At 34.2% G+C, this 16,376-nt stretch overlaps 1 protein-coding gene and 1 non-coding gene across 3 annotated transcripts; one reads left to right on the forward strand and one right to left on the reverse strand.

Annotated features, from left to right (window-relative positions):
• Positions 1 to 734: 734 nt before the first annotated feature.
• On the reverse strand, positions 735 to 5,907 carry LOC107962959 (immune-associated nucleotide-binding protein 9). Of its 2 annotated transcripts, none has more exons than XM_016899544.2 (6): positions 5,759 to 5,907; positions 3,990 to 4,234; positions 3,588 to 3,865; positions 2,269 to 2,433; positions 2,057 to 2,191; positions 735 to 1,132 (listed from the first exon to the last, which is right to left on the reverse strand). In XM_016899544.2, exons 2-6 carry the CDS (start codon positions 4,222 to 4,224, stop codon positions 926 to 928), a joined length of 1,020 nt encoding a protein of 339 aa, XP_016755033.1. In that variant the 5' UTR covers positions 4,225 to 4,234; positions 5,759 to 5,907; the 3' UTR covers positions 735 to 925. The 2 variants fall into 2 exon arrangements, with proteins under 2 accessions (XP_016755033.1, XP_016755034.1); XM_016899545.2 differs by having other exon boundaries at positions 5,644 to 5,760.
• A 7,624-nt stretch (positions 5,908 to 13,531) lies between these two features.
• On the forward strand, positions 13,532 to 13,638 carry LOC121212856 (small nucleolar RNA R71). Its single transcript, XR_005908228.1, has one exon. It is a non-coding gene; the product is annotated as a small nucleolar RNA R71 (small nucleolar RNA).
• The last annotated feature ends 2,738 nt before the right edge of the window (positions 13,639 to 16,376 follow it).

Below are 16,376 nucleotides of genomic sequence, written 5' to 3' on the forward strand. Positions count from 1 at the left end.
AATTTTGTAACTGTATCCAGAAGTTAACTCTGTCAGAGCTCACCTCCTTGATACTCTTCTCCATATCTTACACCTTGAGATTGAAGCAAAATCCCATAATATTCCACGTACCATTAGCCAAGGCTTCTTCCATATATTCCTTCGATGCAAAGGACGCCATATACAAATTATTCCCTATTTCCCTAATTGCACTGGTCTCCTTTGCTAGCCAAATGCTCTGTATTACTCCACGTACACCCCTCTTATTCACAATATTCTCTGAATGAATTTTCCTTGCCAACGAAACTTGTAAAGCTCCCCCAATCTGACTCTGATGTGCTTCAAGATTGATCTCTAGTTCCACCATAATCCCCACTGATTCAGATCGATTCGAAGGAAAAGAACAAGGGATAATTAAGCAAACCCCTTCTATAACCCGATTAATGAAGAACCAGAACCACAATTATCCTTTGAATGAAAAACAAAACGAGACCTCAAATAGAATGACAAAACAAAGTCTCTATCTAAAACCTAATTGACACCGGAAATTACTAAAAGGAATGCCCAACAACATGACTCAATCCTAAGGAAAATAAAAGGAAAGACAAAGAAAACCCAAAGAAAAACAAAGGAAAGAAAAAGAGCACTCATAGTAAAGAAAAACTTCCAAAAAATGAGAGAAATTTTTAATCCTAGTTATCTTGTAGTTGAATCGACTCCCCATTTCTACATTTAATTTCATCAAGAAAGAGATATTTCACAACAATAAAACCAGTGTTGAAATCTCTTATACACTTCAATATTTACAAAGAGGCATGAAGATAAGACAGTTGAATTTGGAGAAGCCTAAAATCATTTACGCAGGATTTAAAAGCATTATAGCAATTTAAAAGATTGAAAATAAATATAATAGCATAAGAGAGACATCTTCTCATTGTAGCGGCAATCACAGGATGGCACACCGAGCAGCTTGCTTGCGGAGCTCCTCTGTCTCTTTCTCTGCTCTTTCTAGATTCTCTCGAAGCTTCCGGATTTCATCATTTGATTTCATTTGAGCTAACTGTGCCAACTCTTCCGCCTTCAGCCGTGCTGCCTGCTCCTCTGCTAACTGCTGCTCCAACCTGACAGTTGTCTCCTTCAGCTTTGACTCAACCTATACAACATCATTCATTAACCACCAAACCATGCAAAAAGATTAGCTGGCTATATATCACTGAAATTTAACAATGGCTCGGGTTATATTGTGATTAACATGCAGACTCAATCTTGAGCCACCGAAAAATGGTTGATAGCAGGCAAAAAACCAACAAACATGAATTTTAAAAAGGAAAAGTTAAAAGGCACTCCCTCCTAGGAACACACTGCATTTGACCTAGGCGTACGAAATTAGTAAGGGTATTCTTTATTAGATGCATTTCAGAAAAATTCTTATATATGAGAAATAAGCAATGATTCTCACACATCAACAGAGGCATAAGTACATGAAGCGACAAGGATATTGGTAATTGGTATCAGAACTCTAATACAAGAAGGTAGACCCGGCAGCATTAAACAGGACATAAACTAAAATACAGCACACACAAAATATAACATGAATACATGAATATCTCAAATATAAAATACCTTAAAGTAACATGCCAAAATACACAAACATGATACGGTATATGTATGAAAGAGTAAAAACTACATTTGATGTCTAAACTATGTTGCTGAGTATATCAAGAGCAATGCCTACACTCTTCAAATTAAAGACTAAACAAGGCCGAAAGCGAACACTTCAGGAAAATAGGAATAGAAAGACTCATGGTTCCCAACTAAAACAACTACCAGGGATAGTTTGGAATGAATTTGGGAAAATAAGATGTAGGGTTCAAAAGGCTGCTTGGCTATTCTTCAATCATATCTTGGCTTTCCCAGGTTTTATTCATGGTTTAGGTTGCAACAATAGGACTATTCTTATTTGGACTGAATTATATACATTAACAAAAAAGGGCCAAGGGGAAAAAAAGAGCTATAAAATTTGAGATGAAGATAGAAAAAAAATCATCAATTATAATAAGAAAGATATGCAGGTTACCATTTCAGTAATTCGCATAAGCTGCTCTTCATATGATCTTTCAATCTGCTCCTTAAATTCGGATATTTCTCGCTTGGAGTAGCCCTTTAGAGCAGCAACCACTTCTTGTTGATCACGAAGTTTAGTTGCCCCTTTCTGAGCAATAGATACAGATACAGTAGTTCTTTAAACTAAAATTACAACAAACTGAAAAAGAATGTAAAGACTCAAACCTTCAGTTCCGCAAACAACTCATCAGTATATGGTTGCCCACCATTCTGTTCTATGACCATGTTCACAAGTGTGAGAAGATCCTGAACTTGTGTCACTCTCTTGGTTTCATCCTTAGTCTTGTTGTCAAAAAGTACAAGTCGGTTTCCACAAAGACCTAGAATGTCCTGATCAATTTGAAGTAACAAAAAAATAAGTATTTATTGCCATTGCACATCAACTATATGCTTAAGTTCAAATAAGCTCACTAACAAAGTAATAACAACTGTAGCATAAGACCAGAGCACATGTATCACTATGTGAATAGGTAAAGATTATTCAGTCACTCAATGCATGAAAAGAGATATGCTTCACCCAAAGACTAAAATTATATGTTACCCAAGCATTTGCCATTCTCCATCCAATTTAAGAACATCAAAAAAATATTGATCATAGTTACATTCATCTGTTTTTAAGCATTATCTTGATGCTCAAGGAAACAGAGTACAGCAAATAAATGTCCAAATAAACTTTAAAAGGAAGGCAGAGCGAGAAATGAACAAAATTTATAGATTCTCTATATGAAACAGAAAAAGAAGAGTAGATAAATGCTGATAGGGAGATTACACCAGAACTCAAGCTTTTCCATCAAACAATTTATCCTTTTAGTAAGCTACACAGATCAAGAAAACAAAAACAAAAACATTGTAATGAGCAAGTAATTCCTGGAACATCTCTGTCAGCTGTCCAGACAAAGATAGCCATTTGGAGGTACCTAAGCAATCAGATTTTCTTAAATCAAACACCCATGCATCTAGCAACCCATGAACAAAAATAAAAAGAACTGATCATAAAGTTTATGCCATCCAACACAAGCACCAATGACTTGATCTTTAATCCTGAGAGACCTACATGGTTAATATAAAATAATCGTCTAACCATATCTATTTCACATTCATGAAAATCCCAGAAATGTTAATTCCAACTAAAATTCACACCATAATTAACCAAACCATGAAATTTTACATTTTGCAAAGTCAATATTTTTTAAAAGATAACTTCATATTGATAGAGACAAGCTAATAAGATAATATGTCCAGGAAAAAATGCCATACACTGAAAATGTAGTAAAACTCAGCAAATCAAAATTCTGAACTTCACATCAAAGCACAGCAATATACTTTCATAATTAGTATATGTAAAGCATGAGATTAGGACACAATTTTTTTAATCCCATCACCTCATAGGACTGTAACCTTCAAAGCTGAACAGATAAGTCAACCAAACACAGCAAAGTCAGACATAAATGAAACTTCAAGCTGCATTTGGTTTAGGAAGCAACCTTTAATGGCTGTGGGCACTCGCGGCCCAAATAATCTTCCAATGTTTCCTCGTTTTCTTCCAGTTCATCCCCACCAGTAAACACTACAATCATGTAGTTAACAATTTTGCTACCAAATAAAGTCTGCAAACTACGCAATGCAGCTTCCTCTTCTTGTGAAAAGCGGGTCCTAACTGAGAAAACAACAAGAACTGCATGGATTCCATCCTTGGCAAGATCAATACATTTGACAATTTCTTTTCCAATGAATTCAGATCCAGCTGAGAAATCAAACAACCCTGCAATGACATGCTAAATTAGTCTTTAATGCATTGATAGCCTCAGAAAGAATAACCTTTTTCATGACCAAGTTAATGATACTACCATTAACTATAATAGGAAAAATGATACAAGACAACATACCAGGAGTATCAATGACATTTAAAATTTGCCCATCTTTAAGCACTGTTTTCTGCAATTCACAAGAACTAGTAACCCCAGATGAGCTAGCCCTTGATTTGAAGGATTTTTTTCCAAGAATGCTATTGCCAGTTGCACTTTTCCCATTGCCGGTACGTCCAACTAGAACCACAGTCTTAATACCATTGGAAGGTGAGGTGAACTCCCAATCATCATCTATTGCACTTCCACCCATCATATACTATTACCTGTTATATTAGAAAAACACTTTTACCCTTGAAACTATAATTTTAGCATTACAAACATGCATCTCATCAATCAAGAAACTGTTACCTTTTTCTAATTTTGAAGTTCACAATAATCTAAGAACCAAAGTTATCACTCAACTAATTCACCAGAAATGGAAAGCAAGTCAACTCCAACCATTTAAAAATAAACAAATAGAAAATATATGTATAATTCATGAAAAGCTAGTAACCATAGAACTAACTTGATTATCCCACTCAAGCTATAACACCCTTTAACATCGATTGTTACAGTCAATGACATTAAACAATTTTCTCAAATCTTATCATTTGACTTAAATTTTAGTAGAATCGCTAATTATTTTCTAAATACTAACAAAAAAAATTTTAAATTCCACCAAAAGAAAATGGATACGAGCAGTAAAAATCTGGGCTCAAAAATCAAGGACTTAACTTCACTACAGCTATGAAAATGCAATTTTACTAGAAAGTATCAACATTTTTCTTTTGATCATCAGTAAATGATCAAGCTCTAACAATTTTAAACTAACCAGCTAAATGCTAAGTGGCCTTAATCTTTTAAGGCAGTGAGTGAATCAGAATCGACTTTTCAACTCAAATAGATCGACATACTTATCTCACGCATGATGGCATGTTATTTTTGTGCTTACATGGTGCTGATTGAGATTCAACCTGGGTGTTGACAGGGATTAAAAGGGATATGGTAAAAGAAAAAGAAACGATAAACCGGAACTCAAACATGAATATACTTAATTTGTTGTAATGAGTTCTCTAAGAATAAAAAAATGGTATTTCTTACTAGGGGCTTTTCGGGATTTTTCGAATTTACCGATTTTGTGATTCTAAGGTAGAAGAAGATTAAATTTGAGATTTTGTTGGGTTTCTTTTCCCCTTTTTCATTCAGTACCAACTTGAAATGCTTATATTTTTAAATAAATTTCATATCAGCATGTAATGAATCTATATTATCTTAAATTTCGTAATCCACAGATAACATTGACGCAGATGGTACAATTGCCCAAAACTAATCCCTTGAGTGGCTTGAAAAAGGTTTGGTCTCCATTAATCCAGATTCACTCAGTGCTTCACTAACCCAAACTAATAATTTACTAATTCAGTCAAACTAAACAAAGAATTCGGAAACTTTCAAGGTGCTTCTATTCTTAAGTTCGACCCCTATCCAAAAGACTCAAACAGCAAGAAAATATAAATTATACAATAAAAAAAGGCATAATGATCCAACAAAAATCTGTACTCAAACATCGAAGACTTAACTGCAGCAATAAGAAAATATTATCAAAAAAATTAAATAACAATTTTTTTCCTGGATAAGTCAATAAATAAATAACGTTTGGTTTCCTTAGATCATAAACAAAGAATCGAGTACTAACAATGTAAAAAATAAGCAGAAAGAATCTGGAAAGTTTTGTGTTTCAATCCGAAAGTAAAGCAGGAAGAAGAGAAACTCAAGAAATATGGAATTGAAGACTAGATTAGACAACTTACCAGAGAAAGGTGCAGCTGAGAAAACAACAAATAACAATTCAATATTATTTTATATAAAAGAAAAAGAAAAAGAGAGGAAACTTGTTTTTTTGGGATAAGCGACTTCAATAAATATATCTAGAACTGGGGATGGTATACCGTAAATATATAACTCTTTTAAATATTTAAATTTACTTTAATATATTAAAATTATTTTTAAATTTGTCCCATAAAAAATTTTAAATATATTTATATTATTATCACATTTATATATAACATTTCTAATTTTATTAAATTACTTGGTTAACTAAATTTTTTTTATAAAAGATTTGTAGTATTTATAAATAAGAATTTTAGGTATATTTTATTAACTAAATTTATATAATAACATATAAAAAGTTAATATTTATATCGTATTATATTATATTTAAAGTATTACTTTTTTCATTAAAAGAAAAGGTAAAAAATGTTATTTTAGTTGTAAATATCAAATTTTAATTATTTATATGATTAATTTATATTACATATATAAAAATTTTATAAATATTACATTTATTCAATATAATATAATATATTTATATTAATTATATATTATATACAAATTATTATAATCAATTTATTTATTATTAAGAAAAGAAGAAAAAATTTTGATGAGTGAAGAGCATTAATTACAATATATCAAAAGAATTTGTACCATAAATGCTTTAATAATGATAATAATTATTTTATTATTATATTATTATAAAATTTTAATTATTAAAATAATTAAATTAATTGTTGTTTAGTTATTTTTCATAAAACTATAAACTTACTAAATTATAAAACTTAAAACACATAAAGTCACAATGTTACACAAACTAAAATAATTAAAAGCGTTAATATGGACAAAATATTTAAACTTATTAACTTATACTTACTTGATAATTAATTTTTTTTTTAATTAAAAGGTTACGTAAATTTTGCAATCTGAAAGCCAAAATGGTACATTTTTTATTACCTCGATGACGCGATTTGTATATAGGAAACCAGCCACTAAAACTACTCCATGTATCTATTTTTAATTAACATTTGGTTTTAAAATAATATGGTTGCAAAATTAATAATATCTTTCTAGTAATAATTTTTATTTGTCTAAAAAAAACGGAAAGATTAACTATAATTAAATAATATATATAATATTTTTTAACCTTAAACCCAGAACAATTTCCCATATGTTGATACAATGCTCAATAAGGGAAGGGTCCAGAAGAGAGGAAAATGGTTGTTGAGATAACTGATTCACTTAGTCAGGGTGAAAAGTCGAGGGTTATGGAGAATGAAGGTGGAGAGAGTTTGCAGGTTGAGTATAAAGAGAGTGTAGGGTAAGTATTCATGAAGAGCCCATCCTTTCTTCATCGTTCTTGGGAGTATTTATAGGCAAGGGTCCTGTGCAATATGATGCTACTGTGTTGGACTTGTCATCTAGCCATCATTGCGAGCTCATGGGAGGGATGTCTTTGATGCGATGAAGATACCTGTGACAAGACAAATCCTGTCATTCATTCTGGCTCTGATGGGATAAAGCAATTGAGCCCACGTGATGTTTGGTGATCAAACGACTCCATGTTCCTAATGAAGATCAGGTTATCCGCTACTCTGATAGTCCCCCCGGTAGGGTGAGTTCACAAGTGACCTCTTCGCTTGCTGATGGCAGGTTTACTTGTAACACCCTTATCTCGTTGACAAATTAAGGTTATGGAGCATTACTATACAATCAGAAACATTTAAACATTATATCATTGAATAATTTAATCACATCATCAACCATTCATACATATGCATAGTGTCCCTAAATCAAGCTCTCGAGGCCTTAAAAATAGCTTAGAAATAATTCGGGACCAATTTGAAACAATTTGGAAAGTTTAGGAAAAAGATGCAAAATTTGCAAAACAAGGGTCAAACAGCCAGTGGCCAGGCCATGTGACATAGCTTTAGGCCATGTAACTTTCAAACTAAGGACACACGGCTGTGTCAGCGCCCGTGCCTTCACCTGTGTAACTCATTGAGTAAGGTCACACGGCCGTGTCACATGCCCATATGCAAGGATGGGTAACTCTATGAGTTGCCCCACATGCCCGTGTGTCAGGCCGTGTAACTCATTGACTTGCACCCTAAGAAAATCATCAGATGGCACATGGTCATGTCGCCAAGCCGTGTGCCTCACACAACTGAGTCACATGCCCGTGTCCTAGGCCGTGTGAATCTAAAATTTACCTAAAATCAAACCATTTCATGCATAAACATTCAATCCATTTGTGCACACCTTAAAGGGACCTAAAATATCATCTAAGCACACATATATTTTTCCATTTCCAGGACCCTAATTCAACTAACAAATATACCATTCAAAAGCACCACAATTAGCACCCAAACATAACTTACTAAACATGTTCACATGCCTCATTTCATGCATACAAACCTAGTCCATTTAGGTTCTAAAACATACCACATTTAACCATTTCCAAAGCATTCAAAATATTCCAAAAGAGCCTTATTTAAAAGTATTTTAAAGTAACCAAGTGACATAATTTGGTAAAGTATCAAAGTGTACCAAACTAACATATCTATCTATATATACATGCCACACGGTTGTGTCTTAAGGCTGTGAAAAACTTTACAGCCCTTGTTAACACGACAAATGGAAAAAAAATATGCCTAATTTCAACACGGTTGTATGTGATGGTCCTTCTCTTCTCCCACGCCTATGTGCGAGGCCATGTGATCGACACGATCTACAACATGCCCGTTTGATAAGCCGTGTGTCTCACACGGCCATGTCTACAGCCTATGCAACTCTCTGTACCTGTGTGGTTTAAATTAAAATTGAAAAAAAATAGCTCTAGTTAGCACACGGCCTGTGACACTGTCGTGTGTCCAGGCCGTGTGCCACACATGGGTTTGTCTGCAGGCTATGTGGATCACTCCAGGCCGTGTGCATCCTTTTTTTTTTTTTCAAGTTTTTATATTTTTTTTAAAAAATAACATGAAATTAAAATGATAAATAAGTAAAATAAAAAAACTCGGGTTGCCTTCTGAGAAGCTCTTTTTTAGAGTATAAGCTCGACTTCCCTTTTTAGCTAACGGTTAAGGCGTATCTTGGAACCAAAGCTCTTCTCACTCATTGTTAGTATTACCACCAAAATAAAGTTTGAGACAAAGACTGTTTACCTTGAATGTGCCATAATCAGTGTGTTACCTCAATGGTTCCGTATGGAAATACGTTTTGTACCACTAATGGGTTCGACCCTCTTGACGTAAACTCTGAATGAAAAATTCGTGGATCTAATTTGTCTAACAGCACTTTATCCCCAACTTTGAATTGGTTTGTTCTCTTTACATGCGCCTCATGGCGTTGCTTTGTTACTTTCCTTGTGCTTTCTCAATTGCTCATATGCCTTTCTTCGCCATTCATCTAGTTCATCGAGTTTCACCATTTGTTCTCCACTCATCCCTCAATTTCTATCACCTTGAAATGGATACTGTTCGGACATGTATTCATTAGTGATTTCCACAAAGAATATTGAGTCGCATGATTTCTAAGATTAACAAAATAACGAATATCATCTCGTTCACTAGTAACTCTAACAAAATCACATGCTTGAAGAGTAACATTTTCATCACCTACACTCAGCACAAGCTCACCACTACCCACATCAATAACAGTTTTAGCAATAGCTAAAAAGGGCCGACCTAAAAGCATGGGTACCTCAGCATCCTCATCCATATCCAATACAATAAAATCTACAGGAAATATAAATTTATCCACTTTCACAAGTATATCCTTAATAATACCCCTAGGATACCTAATTGATCTGTCAGCTAATTGAATACTCATCCTAGTGGGTTTTGGCTCCCTAAGACCAAGTTGTTTGAACACTTTATAAGGCATAATATTTATTCTAACCCCCAAATCATCCAAAACTTTTTCAACATTTAAACCACCAATAAGGCAAGAAATAGTAAAACTCCCTAGATCTTTAAGCTTGCCGGGTAGTTTGTTTTAGAAAATGGTCGAACAATCCTCATTAAGCTCCACAGTTGACAAGTCGTCTAACTTCTTTTATTCATTATCAGCTCCTTTAATAAATTTTCATACTTTGGTGTCTACGAAAGAACTCCAACAAAAGTTAAGTTAATATGCAATTTTTTCAAGAGTTCAAGAATTTTACCATATTGTTCTTTTATGCGGTCTCTCTTCAATGCTGCTGGATATGGAATTCGAGGTTTGAATTCTCTAACTACCAGTTTATTCTCTTTCTTGTTTTCCTCAACCTTATCATTTTTCACAATAGCTCCTAGCTTTGACTTCTGTTCAGGCTCAACTAACCCTTCCACGCTTTGAACAGTGATTGCGTGGATTTGATCCTTTGGATTAGTTTCAGTGTTACTAGGTAAGCTACCTTGTGGTCTTGTCGAAACTAGTTTAGCAAGCTGTCCAATCTGATTTTCAAGCCCTTGAATTGATGCTTGCTGGTTTTTCAGAGCTATCACATTATTTTGAAATCGAGTTCTTGAAACTGAAATAAATTTGGCTAACATCTCCTCAAGGTTCAGTTTTTTTTCTTGCTGATAAGGTTGCTGAAAACCCAGAGGGGGTTGTAATCTTTGATTTCCTTAACCACCCCAGGAAAATTTTGGATGATTCCTACACATTGCATTATAATTATTGCTATATGGGTTATTTTGATGTCTAGAATTATTCCCTAAAAAGTCAACTTGCTCATGCTCCATGATAGACTTAAAGGGTGAATATTCTGAATTAATCATCCCCGCTCCATTCGCATCATATTTCATTACTGTAACACCTTTAACTCATCTCTGTCGTCGGATTAGGGTTACAGAGTATTACTAAATAATCAGAACCATTTAAACATATTGTCATTCAATATTATAATCACATTTTAAAATATTTATACACATGCATATTGTCACTAAATCGAGCCCTCTAAGCCCTAAAAATAACTTAGAAACAATTTAGGACCAATTTGAAATAATTTGGGAAGTTTAGGAAAACAATGCAAAATTTGCAAAATAGGGGTCACATGGCTATGTGGCCAAGCCTTGTGCTTCACATGATTGAGACACACGTCTGTGTCTCAGGCCGTGTAACAATTGAACTAGGGACACATGGCTGTGTCGCAACCCATGTCGTCACTCGTGCAACTCTTTCAATAGGGTCACAGAGTCATGTAACTCTCTTAGTTGCCCTACACGCCTGTGTGCCAGGCCATGTGTCAGGACGTGTAACTTATTGACTTGCACCCTAAGAACTCATCAGATGACACACGATTTAGTCACACGCCCATGTCTCAGGCCATGTGGACCCAAAATGAACCTTAAACAAGTTTACCAATTCAAGCTTACTTGGACTCTAAGTAATCCATTTACTAGCCAAAAGACCTATTCAAAGTGACATTAAACAAGCTAAAAACATGCTAAATCAACCATCCAAAGTGTCTAACCAATGTATCCTCATTGATACCACAAGTATATACAATTATACATCAAAATGAATCATCAACCACAACTTATCAATTCACAAAAATAACACCTAACCAATGTGCCTATAATACCTTAACACATATCATTCATTTTTGCATTAAAATATCTTACCTTATTCTCATATATCATGTAAGTCAATTATTTGCACTTAAGTTCATACTGAACATTTTACATATCCAAAACAATAGTAATGACATACAAACCTATTACATGCCACATAATCCAAAATGAATGTTCCAAAAACTACCGAAAATGAGAGGATAGTGTGACTTGAGTACTGATCCAACCGTCTGACCTTCAAAGTATCTACAAGAACAAAAAATACACAAGTAAGCTCATTGAAGCTTAGTAAGTTTGACGTACTAAAATGATAAATCTCACCGAAGTAAGTACAAGTTAAATAATAATACAACCATATGTATTCCCTGTCATCCATAATCTCAACCGGTGAATTGTAAAACTTAATTCAAAACTCAAATTCATGACAAAACCATCAAAATTACTAAAAAAGTTACCTTATCAAGATTTACAATCTGATGAACAAATTACGGATAGGAGTACATCGATATTCCAACCAAAATGCACCAGATGCTCATAAGAGCTAATCCATCCGAAACATACCAGACGCTCATAAGAGCTAATCCATTCGAAACATACCAAAATATAGAGTATAACACGAGTTAGCAACAAATGCTAAACTTTGGTCTACTCGGGAAACATATATATCACTCCACAATAGTCTCCACTCCAATCTCCCATAACACACCATATCTCAACTATACTCTATCCTGCATTCAATCCCATCAAAGTATAAAATTTCAACATTTTTTCCTAAAATAACATTACATCATTTGTAATAAAATATATCTATATTACATAATATCATCAAACATTCCATATAGATGTTAAATTAAAACTGTACGAACTTACCTGGATTGAATTATATTAGTTGTAGAAGTTCAGGGACTATACCGTAATTTTTTCTTTTCCATGAGTATCAACTGGATCTTGATCTAAAATATAAAATTTCTCAATTATTAGCTTACATTTCACATTCCAACTCATTTTACATTTTATACCCTTTTATTTCTCAAATTTACACAATTACCCCTAACATTTATAACTTTTGCAATTTAGTCCTTTAACCCGAAAATCATCAAATTAGCCATTTTTCTCAAGCCTACATTTCAGCCAAATATACTAGGCCCTTAAAAAGTCCCTAATAAACATCAAATTCACTATCAAACCCTAAAATTTTGACATATTCACGAATTAATCCTAAAATAAAAAATCTAACAAAAATCATTTCACAAAATAACAAAATAACACAATCAAAGCTTTAAATACATTTTTATCATAAAAAAATTCAAGATTCATCAATGAGTACTTCTAAACTTTTTAATAGATTTAAGAACGAAGGTATGGGCTAGTTGGACCTAGTTGCAACGATCTCAAAAACATAAAAATTACAAGAAACAGACTCAAAATGGACTTACATGCAAGAGAAAATAATGCCCGAACCTCCAAGCTAGGTTTCCATGGTGTTTTTGGCAAGATGAAGTGAAAATGAAGAAGAAAATGCCATTCACTTCATTAATTTTGTATTAATTTTACAATATTTACCATTTTGCCATTAAACTTAATTTTTATTCAATTTTTTATTTAAATTAAACCTCATTACCATCCACTATCTAAAATAAGGACTAATTTCCCTATTGGTCCTTCCACTTTTATTATTTAGGCCATTCAATCATCCTAGTGCATAATTTAATAAGTTTTGCACATTTTACAATCTAGTCCTTTTACTTTAATTAGCTATCTAAACGTTAATATTTCGAATAATATATTAATACAACTCTAATGACTCCATAAATATTCTATAAGTAATATTTACAAGTCAACATGACAAAAATTTGTGGCTTCAAAACCACTATTCCGCCACCATTGAAAATCGGTTGTTACAATTATTGGGTTGACCTGCTTAGAAAAATTCAAACCATCAATTTTCTTATTTAGTGCTTCCACTTAAACTATCAACATAAAAACTGCATCTAGATTAAAAACACCAGTTTCTTTCATTGGTTTTGTTCTCATGAATTGCCACTAATAGGTATTTAGTGATATTTCCTCAATAAACTCTTGAGCTGCCTCGAGTGTTTTATTATTTAGTGTTCCACCAGCTGCTGTATCAATTAATTACCTAGTCGAGGGATTCAAATCGTTGCAGAAGGTTTGAACTTGTAACCACAAAGTAACCCATAATGATGGCATATTCTCAAAAGATCTTTAAATCTCTCTCATGCATCATATAATGTCTCCAATTCAATTTGAGCAAAAGAAGAGATGTTGTTCCTCCATTTAGCTATTTTAGCCAGTGGGAAGTATTTCAATAGAAAATTTTCAATCATCCGATCCCAAGTCGTGATAGAACCCCGTAGAAGTGAATTCAACCATTGTTTTTCCTTGCTCCTCAAAGAGAATAGGAACAACCATTAGCGCATGGCATAATCAGTAACGCCGTTAATCTTAAATGTGTCACAGATTTCTAGAAAGTGAGCCAAATGAGCATTCAGATCTTCATCTTGAAACCCATCATGTAGCACCGCAAACCCGGCCCAAACGTTAAGGCCGAATCCGATGTGCCACTTTGAAATCAAAAACCCGTGTTCCCTTTTCAGTGTTTTAAAAGCCGACTTTTGTTAAACTAACCAAGTGAATGGAAGCTGGCCACCAGGTAGGTATCCATAACAGAGGAGGTGAGCCATGAAGGCTGCTTAAGTACCAAGCTCTCTGATTGGATCCAATCCTAGACATGTCCACATCCATTGCCACACTTGGTTATAACAAGTTGAAATTTCTTTGAGTGGTTATCTTTGGTAAATCGAGTATTCGTGACGTCGTGTTATTTTAAAAAAAAACAAGTATCATTTTGAAATCACGCCCTAAGTCTAGCCCATTTGAATTATTATTCATCAATTTAAAGTTATTTAAAATAATATAATCCCAGAAAATCAAAGAAGAAAATAAAGTTAAAATGGCCTTATTACAACCCAAAAATTAAATAGTAATTAAAAATAACTTAAGAAAACCAGTTTCTTTTTCAAACCCAAAAGTATTCACCATGGCCACTTTGAATCCCCTTCGGCTCCAAGTCACCCACATCAAGGCTCACCTGCAAGGTTAAAGAAGGGTGAGTTTGGGGAAACTCAAGTGTGTAAGGAAAACCCATTCAAAGCCCAAGTCAGCTCAAGCCCATTGGGCCTAATCCCATTCAGGTAACAGTGATACTAGGCCAGAGCCCTTTTCAGATTACAATAAACTAGGCCTTAGCCCCTTATTCAAATAACAGTATGGCCCATAGGCCCATTTCAAAATACATGCAACATCAATAATATATACAAGCCCATTTGGGGAGACTATTCAACCCACCAACCACTACACTCCACCTGTACCAGCCATACACTCTATGTGGGGAATAGCTCAACCCACCCAGCCCAACACTCCACAGTTGCAGCCTTGCTGCTCAGTTAATAGTAAATTGAGGCAAAGCCTCCAGTACGTAGACAAGCCACTTTCAGTACTTCCTCCGTCAATATCCCAGTCCCATGCATCAGATAATAACAACATGGCATGCAGTAAATAACAACAATCAAACATGCATTTAGGTCAATTTAACCCTAGGGGTATTTCGGTAATTAATCTTCTAGGGGTAAAACTATAAATTTTTCCACTTTTAAAATTATTTCAGTAATTTATCTATTTTAGAGTTTTTCATGCATATTCCTACCTTTCACGTACTAGCAGAATTACGTACCGAGGGTTCTTACCGAATTGGGCCCGTTGGCCCATCATTCCAATTTTGGCCCATTAAGCCTAAAAATATCGAGGGCACAGAAATCATGCACTTTGCAGTCCAACCATTGCAGCTTACCAAAAACATTAATCGATTTACCTCACGAGCATTCGCACACTCACAAATCTACAAAATACCGGTTTTCAGCATTTCAGCTTTTCGACTTTTGCCGATCTAGACTAAGAAAGAGGGTGTTAGTTACGCACCTGTTTGCGACGATATGCTGACGAGATCCACACACGAACTGCCTACAATTGGATTACTAACACGTTAATCTAACTATTCAAATACGAACTACGTATTAACCCCTTACAATATTCGGCCAACCACACCTACAGTGTAACGCCCCCACGCCCGAGACCATCGCTGGAGTCGAGCTTGAGGGGTTACCGAACATAATTTATCAAATTAAGAACTTTTATTTCTTAGTTGTTTTACTTCTCGAGCTAAAATCTTAATCGGTTCTTCTTCATAAGTCATATCCAGTCGTAGTTCAATTTCTATCGGTGAAATTATATGTGAAGGATCCGAACGATACAGACGTAACATAGATACGTGAAACACATCATGAATCTTCTCTAATTTAGGTGGTAACGCTAGCCGATATGCTACCGGTCTAACTTTTTCAATTATTTCATACGATCCAATAAAACGCGGACTTAACTTGCCCTTTCATCCAAATCTAAGGACTTTCTTCCATGGAGACACTTTTAAAAATACCTTATCACCAACTGAAACTTCATTTCCTTTCGTTTCAAATCCACATAAGATTTCTGTCTATCTGAAGCAGCTTTCAAACAATCTCGAATCACTTTCACCTTTTCTTCGGTTTCTTTTATTAAATCAACTCCATAAATCTGATTTTCCTTGAGTTCAGTCAAATACAATGGCGTCCGACATTTACGACCATATAATGCTTCATAAGGTATCATATTCAAACTTATCTAATAACTATTATTATAAGCAAATTCTACCAACGGTAAATACTTTTCCCAACTACCTTGAAATTCCAATACACAACATCTGAGCATGTCTTCAAGAATCTGAATTACTCTCTCTGATTGTCCATCAGTTTGTGGATGAAAGGCAGTGCTGAAATTTAACTTTGTACCTAATGCTTCTTGCAACTTTTGCCAAAATCGTGAGGTAAACCTCGGATCTCTATCCGAAATGATTGACAAAGGTATCCCATGAAGTCTAACAATCTCTCGGATATACAATTCATCCAACTTATTAAGAGAATAA

Source organism: Gossypium hirsutum, chromosome A13, assembly GCF_007990345.1.
Source record: "Gossypium hirsutum isolate 1008001.06 chromosome A13, Gossypium_hirsutum_v2.1, whole genome shotgun sequence".
NCBI lineage: Eukaryota > Viridiplantae > Streptophyta > Magnoliopsida > Malvales > Malvaceae > Gossypium > Gossypium hirsutum.

What these genes read in the sequence shown, in the direction of transcription:
- LOC107962959 (XM_016899544.2), bottom strand. Translation starts at nt 4,224, where the DNA reads ATGATGGGTGGAAGTGCAATAGATGATGATTGGGAGTTCACCTCACCT. An exon ending in AAATGTCATTGATACTCCTG is followed by an intron (nt 3,866 to 3,989) that starts GTATGTTGTCTT and finishes ATGTCATTGCAG; the next exon opens with GGTTGTTTGATTTCTCAGCT. An exon ending in AGTTGTTTGCGGAACTGAAG is followed by an intron (nt 2,192 to 2,268) that starts GTTTGAGTCTTT and finishes TCTATTGCTCAG; the next exon opens with AAAGGGGCAACTAAACTTCG.